This window comes from Antedon bifida, chromosome 5 (assembly GCF_963402885.1).
Source record: "Antedon bifida chromosome 5, ecAntBifi1.1, whole genome shotgun sequence".
NCBI classification, from domain to species: domain Eukaryota; kingdom Metazoa; phylum Echinodermata; class Crinoidea; order Comatulida; family Antedonidae; genus Antedon; species Antedon bifida.
In genome coordinates, this window is record NC_136230.1 from 30681706 (window position 1) to 30694987 (window position 13282).

Here is a 13282-nt window from a genome sequence, read left to right on the forward strand (position 1 = left end):
GGTAATACTATGTAATACTGTACTACCGAAAAATAAAAAAAGATTTTCAATTCATTGCATAATTAAATTTTATTTACTGACACTGACAGCTCAACAGTACTCTACATATATATATATAAATTAATTAATTAAATTTCAGTAAATCACCGGGTTTAGAATTAATGTTCTATGCCTGATATGTTTATATATATACAGTATATAATCATGGATGGATAACCATGATATAATATCCAAAGACTAGATAGAGATAATTTCTGTACTTTTATGTACTTCCAGAGGGCGCAATTGATTGTTTTGTTCATAATTTTACATCAGCCGCTGAGGCTGGCTAAACTAAGCTAATTAATTTGGTAAAACTGGACGGATTTCCTCATGTTTATTTGCTAATTAATTTCGAATGGTGTCCAATAGACATATACAATAGTAAGTTTGATGAAATATAGTAGTATTTTAAACGAGTGTTCTGGATATGAGCATTTTGACGAGCGAGACGATATATCCATCCATGCCGTGCCTGTCTGCTGAGCTATATGCAGCATGTTTTTTTACTTGCATTGGTTGGTCCAACCCACCCAACCCATTATTTTAACAGTACATGTAGCCTAGGGTAGGCCTACTTATTTGTAGATGACAAAATGAATCAAAATTAGGGTATCAATTATCCATCTATCTCATCTAAATTGAATACAGGCATGAATGTGAATATAAAATGAATGAAGAGTATCCCGTATTATTTACAGTAATAATATTAATATTTCACCACCATGATTTAATTCTATACTTTTATAGACTTGGTTTTTTAGGAAGATCAGAGAGTACACAATACCTCCACTCAACAGCAATAGATCAGTATCTATATGCTAGTGAAAATATTACTAGCATCTTGAACTTTGGGGTGCCGCCGCCGGGCTATGGAAGACTACAAATACCTATTCAAAATAGTACTCATTGGAAATGCTGGAGTTGGTAAAACATGTTTAGTAAGGAGGTTCACGCAGGTGAGGTCACTGAGGTCATCGTCATGATGATCATTTCTATGTTTTTCACTCCTCCTTTTTGCTGCCTCCATTCATCAACATTCAGCTTTTGTTTTCTTCCTCATTATATTTTATCATGATTGATCATTAATGACATATCTTATCTTAATGTAATACACTGTGCGTCGGACTGTGTAAAGATTCTACAAAGCTACTGTAATAGTGTATTAGATAGTACCATTACATATCATTTGCATAACTTTAACCAGGCCAATTAAACATTCAGCAAAATTGCCTAGTTCAATATCTCTGCAGATGTAGACACACTTTTTTAAATGCCCTATTGATGGTGCAATTTCAGAGGCACGAGCTACATAGCCATCATTAAGTGTTACTCTGAACAAAATGTAATACACTATTGAAATTAAACTAATGGAAAATGTGTTATTACTTTGATTTTTGATAAAATATTGAAATGATTTATCAACCCCCCATTCTCTGTAAGTCAAATCCTGTTTATCACTTGTGTGTATTTGTATAAACGGGATACACTTTAGTTCATAATCCTTAGAAACAAAAGACTGGAAAACATTCCAAAAGTCTGTAAGTGCATCTTTCAATTCCTTATAATTACCCATTAAATAATGAAACTTAACAACATTAGCTTGATGTCCCACTCCGTTGTCGCACAGTCCATCAGGATAGATCATTTCAGCTCCTAACTTGTAGTACTGCAATGCTTTATTCTGATACTTAGTCCGGTCTTCACATGAGTATTTGTTACGTAAGCACACCAGAGTGGAAGTTAAGAAGTCTCCTATATGTCGATGTAATTTTGCCTTGAATATGTCTTCATATCCTTCAATTACAATCTCTTTGAGTTTCTTAATAATTGGTAATATAAGGCCCTCTATATTGCTGACGATTTCTGCAATGTTAGTGCTATTTCTTATCCAGTAACTCACAGCTTCATCAAATGACAGAATCCTACTTGACACACACCTGTTGATTTCAAACACCAGTTGATGTGTTCTGATGTACTTTAAGTCATTGATCAATCCTTTGAGACATCTTGTGGCTGTTGGGTGTTTCAAAAGATTAACCTCATGAGATTGTCCGATTCTTTCTATTGTTAATGCATCACAAATACGTTTATTAATTGTGCTTCTTGAATCTCCACCTTCAATACTCGACATCACTTCCGTCCAAAGATGTCTTTGAATTGTTGTCAAAGTTGTACGCACGTCATAACAATTTTCTTTCGATAAATGACCAATCAAATTTTGTTCAGGAATAAAATAGTGTGGCATATGTCTGTTTTCATAACAATTTATCAGCCAGTCTAACACACTTCTGATTAAATTCATGGTGTTGCCACAAGACATTCTTTCACAGATCCAAAGACAAGCAGTCTTGATGAAATATGAACAGAACAGTTTTTGTTTACTGGACTCGTACAGTTTTTTTTTTTTCTTTATTGCTTTCAATGCAAACAAACAGTTAGCAAATTGCTCAGGAATATCATGGAAAAGTATCTTCTCGGCAAGTGAAAATGACAACCGCCATTCATTCATCTTTGACAAACTGTTAAGTCGTCCAACGGCAACTACATGACAATCAACACCTGATATCTTCTGTAAGAGCTTCTCTGATGGCCAGTTAGTTTGCCTCTTTCTTGTAAAGTAGTTGATAGATGGCCATGATTGGCACAACAAGCAAAATACATAATCATTTATACCAAGTGGTACTTGATGACCAGATGGTATTGTTACTGATGGACCATTTATTTCAAATTTATCATATGAATTAATCTTCATACATGCTAAATGCTTTTCCATGAAGTCACTACTCTTGAAGTAACCATTGTTAGCAAAGCTTTGATAGTCCTTGTGTAGACATGTTTCATCAATTACCCTAAGCTTTAGATAAGCTGGATCATCTTTTATTTGTTCACCTACAACATAGCCTGTTTCTTGACATTTTAACAAGGGCTTCCAACATACTATTGGAGACTCTAACAACACACACATCGAATCTTTATCGCCACAGACAAATTCTGGCATCCCTTCACCGTAATAACTACCAACTAAAAAACTCAGAAAACGGATGTCAGATTTATATATTATGTTCACATAGCTTTTATTTGCTTCTTCCATAAGCGCCAAGTAAGACATTTGCCCCAATCGTGAACTGGTTTTCAATGCAATCAATCCATTTGCGACATCATCCATTATTTCTCCAGCGCTCGTACATTCCGCCATCAGTAAATACTGAAAAATATAATGTAATGTACTTTTGTAAATAAAGTAGGCCTATCGTACCAATTGAAACCTCCCACAAACAGTGAACAACAAATCCATAAAACTACTTTGTTATTAATCATGTCTTAAAACCCACAATAACTCCACTCCCAAAGACTTGTAATAAGACTTTGTTTATGAAAACATATTGTAATTTATATTGTACTTACGTTCAGATTTACTTGTCTGCCCAATAAACTATTTTAGTTACTTTCCTGTATGTCTTGCTTTAATTGGCCCCTCCCTGTTCAAGGTTTAGTTTCACAATGAAACATTTCAGTATGATAGTATAATGCTTTTTCTAAAGATAGTGTCTGTATTTGTTTTTTGATTTATTTGAGCCTCCTTCACCTTTGACACTGTGGAACTAGCAACTGCGAAAACTAAACTAAAATTAATATTGCAGTGCTGTATATTGTCAATATTAAAGTTATATTGTCCTCTAAAAATTCTTTTTTTTAAATTTTTTGTTGAATATGCCATTTTAATGTCACGTAATAGTTATTCACTTTGACCAGAAACTGGATCGTAAAAAATTATATACCTGAAAAGATTTTAAAAATTAACGCAAACAAATGCTTAATGGTTTAAAATTAACCCTTTCTTTTGTCTTTTTAAAGTGAAATAATAATTTTTTTTTTTTTTTTTTTTCCTAAAGTGATTCTTTATTAAAATTGCAAAAATGGCCTATTTAAAGTCTGATTTTATTATTCTTCATTTTTTATGTTTTTGGGGGACAATACATCTTTAATAAATATGAATAATTATTCAAATTGTTTTTGTTTTTAGGGTTTATTTCCACCAGGTCAAGGGGCAACAATAGGAGTAGATTTTATGATAAAAACACTACAGATTGGAGGCGATAAGGTCAAAGTAAGGTCATTTTCAGGTCATTTATGATAATTACAGTAACTGTAATTAGGTGATCATTATCAAATATTAATAAATTCACAATACGTAAACTTCAGGTAAAGGGTAAATATATTAGCCAATAAAACGCACGCGCACGTAGGGTCATATGCGTAAAATCGCGCGTTAAAAATTTAAAAAGCTCAAAATTAAGTTTTGATCAATTTAGAGCATGAATTAGGCCATTTGCGTGTTCAAAAAAATTACTGCGCAAAAACATGTTTTTGCGCGAGCGATTCTTAGAAAGTGTAAAAAATAAACTTTGTTGTACAAATCGCATTGTCCTCACCATCCTTAGTACATTCACTGAATTTGAGTCCATTCCGACTTAAAATAGCATGTTAAATATGGCAAAATGCGTAAATTAATTGCACAAAAGTGCTAAAAATGGTAAAAAATAAGGCATTTTTAAAATGAAAATAAGTCTTCAGAATGCACGATGACCCCCAATTTTTATAACTTATTCTGGAAGCCATTGAGTTGCAGATATGAATTCATGTACACATGTTACATACAAAATGTTGTGACGTCATCAAATGGCCACTTGAATTTAAAATTAAGTTTTTTTTCTCTTTCGTCATATATTATCAATAGAACACATCTCTGTTATTTTGTGCCCAATTTTCGCTCAAATTTTAGTATGTAATCGCTCAATTAATTGACTTTCTAATGACATGCAATTAATTAATTTCACCTTCACCGTAAATTTGAATATCTTACAGCTCTTCAGAATTGAAGGTTACCTTGATGATTATAATTTATTATGAAAGCTGATGAAATGTAGATATGAATTCATATAAAAATCAAGCCTATCGGATTTTGAGACGTTAACATATGGCCAGTTGAAGTTAAAAATTTTTTTCATCTTTTTCGTCAAAGTTATACAAATTTCAAAGAGCGCGCACAGCGCTTCTACGAATTCTCTTCCAATTCTTATATTTATTTGCTCAATTCATTATCTTTCGAAATTGTCATCTTCAAGTTTATTTTGATAATCCCATCATACGAAAAAATTAGAACATGATGTGTGTCCCGTAATTTCACCTATGCTACACTGTATATAGATATACAGAATATACTGTACATATTGTATATGGCATATAATAGGCACAAATCAGCACTATAAGCGTATAATAGGATGGCATACATCAACATTTTCCGATCGTATGTTAACGTACGTGCATGTTTAAAAAAAAATTATTTCAGTAAAATTATAAAAATGATCACCTGTAATTCGTCAAAGTGACGAATTAAATTCTAGTTCTTATTTGTGTTTGTATATTAGGTTCAAGGATTTTATTTTTCCTTTATTTGTAAAATTTTATTTTCCAGCTTCAGGTTTGGGATACTGCGGGCCAGGAACGCTTTCGCTCCATCACACAGAGTTATTATCATAGTGCCGACGCCCTCGTTATGGTCTACGATGTCACGTCACGAGACAGTTATAACACGTTACCAGACTGGATGAAAGAGGTTGAAACTTATGCAAGTCCAAAGATAGTTACAGTTTTAGTTGGTAAGTATACTGTAGTAATGATTCTGGTATAAGCCCAGTCTGGGGTATATAAGCCCACCTCATGGAGTAATTGTTGTGTAGTGTATATATGTGTGTATAGGCCTAATCACTGTTGTGTATAATTATATTATACTGTGACCTACAACCATTTGTTGTGGGATGTCAACAAATCTGTATTTACATATTTCTTGATTCCATAGGTAATAAGACTGACCTCGCATCTGAGAGGGAGGTCAACTCAGAAGAAGGTCAAGCATTTGCGGATGAAAAGACGATACAGTTTATGGAAACGTCAGCCAAAGAAGCTGAAAACGTAGACAAACTCTTCATTGATATCGCAGTAGAATTGACAAACACGGTAAGAAACGTTGAAATAAAGACAGATACCGAAGAGGTACCAATCAAGGAGCACCACAGTGTCACAGGCTGCTGTAGGCAATGATGTCAAAGTTCAACTTGTTTCCATGGTAATACAATGCTCCCTTGTAGTATTGCTATATATCCTATTGTAAATTATATACGTCCAATTATAATATATTACAAAGTGTGTTACATTTGCTGTGCTATTGTGAGTTTATTGAAAACTGTATTTTAAAGCTTCCTATGAAAACAGGACTATGTTTACTTTGACAATAAGGCCATATAATATTGTGCAAAATAATTAAATAACAAATTCCGAAGTGAATTTCTAATTTGTTGATTTTATACATTTATTTGAGGTGCAATCTTTTACATTAGTTTCTAGTAATTTATTTCATATGAACTGTATTTTTTTTATTATTGAAAAGCTGTTAAATGTTGCAATAGTTGATGTTAACAAGTTTAAAGAGTTTACTGCCAAATGTTAAGCATCGGAAAAACTAGCTTTAATAATTATGTAATTGGATAACCTAATTTGTTAAATGTTGAATTTTCTATAAACTTTGCTTTCAAATATTTTGTTTCTAATAATTATTTTGTTGTTTCATAGTTATTTATGTATTTTTTCTCTTCCAAAGTGCAAGAATTTATAGATTTGCCCACCAAACTTAAGTCACCATTTGTTACATTTCTAATAAGTTAATTTGCTACAAATGTTAGTAAACACATTCCAGCCCCAAAATGTTATGTAATGTTGTACTGGTGTTGTTCATGACAATGCTTCAGTTAGGGCTGCTTATCAAATTTTATTTATTTTTTTACACCTTATATATAGAGGGTGACCCTAAACAGCGTATGCTGACAATCAAGGGGCACTCTTGATGAGTGACAGTGGCTGTGTGTATACTAGTACACCGGGGTAACCTCCTACTTGTCTCGAAAGATGTACTAGGTTCTTTAAAGTGCACATGACCCAGATGTGTACTCTGGACCTACGGTTTATAGTCCTTATCCGAGAAGACTCCACCAGAACCATGGAGAACCCTTGCCGATGTTAATATGGCAAGGTATTGCGGTTCCACTGTCTTAACCGTTGGCCACACACCGCTTATACTGTATCAGGGGCGAATCCAACATTTTTTTTAATGCGAACATATAATATTAATAATCTGTCGGATATCAAAAAGTTTGTAGTAGATAATTTCATTTTTGCTGTCAAAGGGGACTGACCGCCTCTGGTAAGACATGAAATACTTGATTGAACTAATTCAGACTATGTTTTGGTCAGTATTAATGTGTTTGTTGAATGAATACAAAAATAATATAATTATTTTAACCAGGAAACTTGAAATGGTTGTAATTATAAGAATATAATAAGGTTGCTATTGTAATTTTAAAATTATTTGAATGAATACAAAAATGATATACTGTAATTATTTTTACCAGGAAACTTTAAATGGTTGTAATTATAAGAGTTAGTAATAAAAATAAGGTTGCTATTGTAGTTTTAAAATTATTTGAATGAATACAAAAATAATAGAATTATTTTTACCAGGAAACTTTAAATGGTTGTAATTATCGTTCTACTATTCTGTAGCTGTACCACGATTTTAGATGTTAATATGATAAGAAAACAAGTGTTTTTAATTCCAAATGAATAAAAATGTAATTAAAATTTAGGAAATTCTATAAATATAATAAATATCAAAATTAAGATGTGTAATATTTGAAATGTTTTCCAAGTTATTTCCAAAACTCAATGATTACATGTTTGCTTGCGTTCAGTTTTGTTTCTCATAAATGCAAATAATTTTATATATTCAGTATTATTTGTGCAAATATATAATGTCTATATATTTATGTAGTGTATTTTATTTAAATTTATTTAAGTCATTTGTATTTATCCATTCAACCCATGTTATTGAGTTCTAGCTTATGGAATGTATAAAGCTCTGTCTACACTATCAAACTTTATGTGACAAAAATGGGTGATGTGCCCAAATATGGTTGTGATATGCCCAAATATGATAGTGATATGACATCATCGTGTTCATGGACACATCACAGAGCTTAAGAACTAAAACTTAGAATAATTGTTAAGAACCTTTTATACTTTTCTTTTACAATTTGCAATATTTTGTTCAATACCATCATCGTACCTGTAAAATAAATTAGACAAAAATATATTTATTATATATCTTTATTTATTCTAAAATTACATTCATAAACACACATGATTCATTTTGTAACATTGATTTGTATTCACAAAAAGTAGCATAAATTATTTGCACTGCATTTTCACATTGTTATATTATATTTATATACATGTATAAATAGATTTCAAAATATTCCTGACTTCGTCAGCCATCACCCTTGTAACTGTAGATGCCCCAGATGGGTACAGTGGCCAATTGTGCCCCAGATGGGTAAAATTGGCCAGTGGCCAATAATGTGTACTGTTGATTGAACTCATACCACTGTTAATGCTCTTTATGCAACAAATTAATATAATCCCCCTCCCCCAGATAGGCACAATATTTGAACCTATTGGCACTAACCTAGCATTATTCTCAAAATTATGGCAATTGTTTTAATCGCTATCCTCGGAAAACAACTGTATGCTTAAGGAATTATCAGTTCTAAAATCTTTCACCAAACTATTATTGTCAATTGCCTTACTAGGATGGGTTGTCTCGCACCATGAAGAAAATAAATCTGGACTTCCATCAAAGTTATTAGAGATTCTGGACGTACTATGGCAAAATGGTTGCGAAAAAAGATCTGGGGTAGAAAGCTGATTAGATAAAGGTTCTAGGACCTCTGTTTGGCTAGAATGTTTTACTTTGAGACCAAGTTCTTCTTTTGGAAAGTTGTGTTTTGATAGATTTCTTTTCAAATTTGTTGGAATTTTATTGGTTCCAAAGGAAATGAAACAGGAGGAGACCTCATTAGGGGAATCAAATAATGGTTGGGTAAATATATCAGAGTTGTTCATATCATCAGTTTTTTGGGGTAAAGAATTAGGTTTCATTTTGCTATCATGTCTGTGAGTTTCAGTTTGTTTTAATTTCAACATCTTCTCCATTAGATCTTTCGATAGGGATCTAGTTTTCTTTACAGATTTGCTAATAGCGCTACCTGACGCAAACACGCTACTACTCTGTGATGAGAACAAATCTGGGGAACAATCACTGACCTCTTGAAGGTCACAATCTGCAGGCGTGCGCATTTGAACGTCGCCCTCTGAGTTCAAACTTAAATTCCCACCAACCTTATTGTCACCCATTTGGTTTGCTTTCGTATTTAAATGAATCTTATGGCAATCTTTCAATGAGGTCTTTATATTTTTATATTTTGGCGTTGAAAACCTGCAAGAAGGCTGCAGTCTTTGTCCTTCTAAAACATGTGTATCCATTGCAGCTTTCTGTTCAGTTTGTTTACGGTTAATAATTGTTGCGTAACTAGATTTAAATGCTGCCCTCTTACTCAATGAACCAGGATGTATAGGTGTAGAGTAACCGCATGGCTCTACCATCCTATAACTACTTAATCTTCTTTTCAGATTTGATACATGTCCAATCGATTCCTTAACTGGTTTACTACTGCATAATGGCTGGTTTTCCTTTCCAGCTAAATCAACATATTCTTTAGTATGGTCACCCGAGACTTTGATAAGAACAGGAGATTCAGTATTTTTGTAATTTTCTAAATCCTGAAAATATAACTCTAATTCTTCTGAGAATGGTAATTCATTGAGATAACTTTCGTTAGTGGGGTCAGAATTCTTAATCGGAGAAACATTAACAGGAAGAAGATCAACATGCTCTTCTTTAGAATCTTTTGAATGATGTTCCGATAAACTGTCTGATGTTTTATTTTGATCAGTGTATGCACTTATTGAAACGTTGGAAGGCTCTTGATTTGGTTTCATCTTTTTTATTGCGTTCTCTAGTGCATGATTGGCATCTACCTTCTGCAGAAACATTTCAAGATCTTCAGAGAATGGCAGGTCATCTGAGAAGATGGCAGGTTCAGAATCCTGGCGTACATCTATGCAAGTTTCAACAGTTCTGTCTTGGTTAAAATATTCATTTTCATCATTGTCGGTTAAATTAACAGTTTCGATATTATCGTTTTTAAAAGATTGGGTACAAATTTCATCATCAGGTTGTACATGTACACCTTTTATGAAACTTTGGTGAACGGCATTTGATGCTGTTGATTGCTGGCTAAGAGTCTTCTGAAAAGATTCTTCATAACTAATTGCAAGCGAGTTTGTTGATAGTTTTCGTTGCGTGTTTGATCGTGTGGATTCTGCACTACAGATGAAAGAATTACTTTTCCTAAAAGATTGCTTTCTCCGAGTCTCTTCACTGCACTTACAGATGCACAAAGCTGACGAACATGAGGGCGCTATGATAGATTTTGTAAGACAATGAATACTGTGTTTCAGGTATTGCAAGATGTTCATATTTTGTGAGCTTTGGAATGGCTCTATAGCTTGGCAAGCTACAATACTTTTATTAACTTTTGAATAATGTTCAACAAGATCGTTAAGCCCTTTGATTTGATATTTAGAATAATTTTGTGCGATATTAATACCAAAGTAGAATTGATTTCCAATTAGGCTGTTAGATTCGGCTGATTGAAGAAGAGAGTTGATATCGATATCAAGATGAGAATCTTCAACGTGTTTCAAATATCTGTGGATGAATAAAATATAAAATAATTATTTAAATTAAATTATTTTATATGCGCACAGAATCGCTGTCAGAAATGGAGTTTTAAAGTAGAACCTCTAATAAGGGGACACATTCACGACCCAAAAAAGTGTCCCCTTAATATGGGTACCCTTGAATATGGGTTTTACAGTACATGTAGTATTAAAACATTATATCCTCCTTTTACGCGATTTACAGGAAAGATGGAAAGTGCGCCCTTAATAGGAATGGGGTCTACTGTATTATATTACAACAACTAGAGTCAACTACAACACAGTTGGATAATATGGATATTAACAAACTTATATCTATAAATATTACTTTTGAAATGTATTAGCAGTTGATCCAAATATTGAATGTAAGTGCTGTCCAAATACACTCATGTCTGCTACACCATGCGTATCTCCAATCGTCATGGAAAGACGAAAACGATAGTTAACTTCCCCATCTTTCACCTTATTTGAACACTGGTTACACTGCCACCTTAAATAAGAATTGTGGGAAGAGTTAGGATTTGTTATTGGAAGGCAAGGGACTTGCTACATGTTCTAATTTTCATTTATATGCAAATATTTTAAGTATCCACTTTTATTATTTATTTTAAGTGTCTACTGGGGTCTACTGTATTATATTACAACAACTAGAGTCAACTACAACACAGTTGGATAATATGGATATTAACAAACTTAAATCTATAACTATCTTTCCTGTAAATCGCACAAGGAGGATATAATGTTTTAACACTACACGTACTGTAAAACCCATATTCAAGGGTACCCATATTAAGGGGACACTAATCTAATTTTTAGAAATTTTGTAAAATAAATATTTTTAAAAATGGTGGTAAAGGCTTTAAAGGCAAAGTAATCAACAAAATTCAATAACATTAATAGTCTGGATTTATAATATAAAGTGCTTAATGTTGTAAAACCTCTAAGCACTGTACATATTATTACCCGGGACCGCTTCTCCCTTGGCTGTTTTCAAATTAATATTCCTAAAAATGGAATTATCCTTACTGTACACTCTGTATTTCCATAAACCATTTACATAAAAATAAACTAGATGTGCATATTAATTATTATTCTTCTAAACTGCTGTCTAATATAACAATAGCATAAATGTATGTATGGGTGTGTCTCGTATTACTCATTAAAAGCTTGTATGTTTGAATAAATAATAAAAGGGGATACTTAAAAAAATATTTGCATATAAATGAAAATTAGAACATGTAGCAAATATTTTAAGTGTGATACAATGATAACTACTACATAACCTAGCTCTGCATAGGGTATTTCTGTAGTGATTTGTACAGTGTTATTTTAGTTGTTTCGGTTCCCTTTTGATATATTGATATGTAATGATTGGTAACCAGATAGCTGATGAACTGTATGCATTTTGATAATCAATTTGTTTTAACTTTGGAATGAGTAATCACCTGTCTGATCTAACATGATTATTAAAAATACTGATTACAGTGTAAAATGTTGTTCAATTGAGTACAAGTATGGAGCTATCTAACTTGATAGCTCCATGGTATGAGCACATAACAAGTCTGCTCTCTTACAATATTTTCTTTGATTTCAATTCCAGTTTTGAGTAGCACCGTTGACAGTAAGGATACAACGGGACAGCATTATGAACTTTTAGGACCGTAGCCAATATGATGCAACGTCCTTCACCCATCAAATACAAACACACTGATTATCTTCTGTTCCCTATAATAATAATAAAGTTATAGATACTAGTCTATAGGCCTAGATTTATTAGAACCTTAAAAAAGTCATAACATAAACAAATTTAAATAAAATCACGATTTTTATGTACAATTATTTAAAAAAAAGGAAATTAATATTTTATTTTTCACCCACAATTATCTTTCTAGACCTAGTTAACGAAATGCTAGGCCTAAGCAGCTTTTTTACTGCAGTACTGTATTAGGAGTCGATCGGCCTCAGCGAGGCGGTAAATTTGAATTTTTTTGTGGAGTAAGTGCGGCCTAGCTAGGCGGATGAGCTAGCCCTCTCTGCCTGTTAGTTTGGGTGGGCCTAAACTTTGCTACCGTAAACAGTTTAAAGTAGCACTTTGATGTATATATTTAACATTTGTATAATATACCTTTAAGTACATAGTATGTTATAAATAAACAAAATATCAATTCTCTCCCGTTTTCGCGCGGTGGACTTTGTTTGTCGTCGTAATAATTTTAGAGAGCTTCTTCCATGTGTACCTGAAACGCGCCATTCGTTTCTATTTGGGATATAAAACGCAAAATGCGTTGTCTTTTTTGTATGTTTAGTCATTCCAATATCTTTTTTCGGTCACTACCAAACTATAGCCCTAAAACATAAAGTTATACTCGTATTTTGTGATAGTAATAAAATAAAGTACAAACTGCAAATTAAAATGTTGAAAAAAAATAAAATGTTTATATGACACGCTTCACTGTGTCCCATTTGGAGGCGCGGCTAAATAAAAGAATGTTATTGGCCAATGTCC

The 13282-nt window shown here is 32.7% G+C and overlaps 2 protein-coding genes across 3 annotated transcripts; one reads left to right on the forward strand and one right to left on the reverse strand.

Annotated features, from left to right (window-relative positions):
• Positions 1 to 309: 309 nt before the first annotated feature.
• On the forward strand, positions 310 to 6468 carry LOC144841928 (ras-related protein Rab-30-like). Its single transcript, XM_078698228.1, has 5 exons — positions 310 to 423; positions 790 to 998; positions 4067 to 4150; positions 5519 to 5702; positions 5903 to 6468. Exons 2-5 carry the CDS (start codon positions 912 to 914, stop codon positions 6142 to 6144), a joined length of 597 nt encoding a protein of 198 aa, XP_078554354.1. The 5' UTR covers positions 310 to 423; positions 790 to 911; the 3' UTR covers positions 6145 to 6468.
• A 1832-nt stretch (positions 6469 to 8300) lies between these two features.
• Positions 8301 to 13060, reverse strand: LOC144841927 (uncharacterized). Of its 2 annotated transcripts, XM_078698225.1 has the most exons (4): positions 12902 to 13060; positions 12351 to 12501; positions 11105 to 11266; positions 8301 to 10765 (listed from the first exon to the last, which is right to left on the reverse strand). In XM_078698225.1, the coding sequence occupies exons 2-4, from the start codon at positions 12467 to 12469 to the stop codon at positions 8653 to 8655; spliced, it is 2394 nt and encodes a 797-aa protein (XP_078554351.1). In that variant the 5' UTR covers positions 12470 to 12501; positions 12902 to 13060; the 3' UTR covers positions 8301 to 8652. The 2 variants fall into 2 exon arrangements, with proteins under 2 accessions (XP_078554351.1, XP_078554352.1); XM_078698226.1 differs by lacking the exon at positions 11105 to 11266.
• Between the last annotated feature and the right edge of the window lie 222 nt (positions 13061 to 13282).

Bases quoted from the DNA above. Each gene is read 5' to 3' on its own strand.
- LOC144841928 (XM_078698228.1), top strand. From the start codon at position 912: ATGGAAGACTACAAATACCTATTCAAAATAGTACTCATTGGAAATGCT. The intron at 999-4,066 runs GTGAGGTCACTG...TTTTGTTTTTAG, and splicing joins TAGTAAGGAGGTTCACGCAG to GGTTTATTTCCACCAGGTCA. The intron at 5,703-5,902 runs GTAAGTATACTG...TTGATTCCATAG, and splicing joins GATAGTTACAGTTTTAGTTG to GTAATAAGACTGACCTCGCA.
- LOC144841927 (XM_078698225.1), bottom strand. From the start codon at position 12,469: ATGGGTGAAGGACGTTGCATCATATTGGCTACGGTCCTAAAAGTTCAT. The intron at 11,267-12,350 runs GTAAGAGAGCAG...TTCTTATTTAAG, and splicing joins TTGAAATCAAAGAAAATATT to GTGGCAGTGTAACCAGTGTT. The intron at 10,766-11,104 runs GTAATATTTATA...ATTCATCCACAG, and splicing joins ACTGCTAATACATTTCAAAA to ATATTTGAAACACGTTGAAG.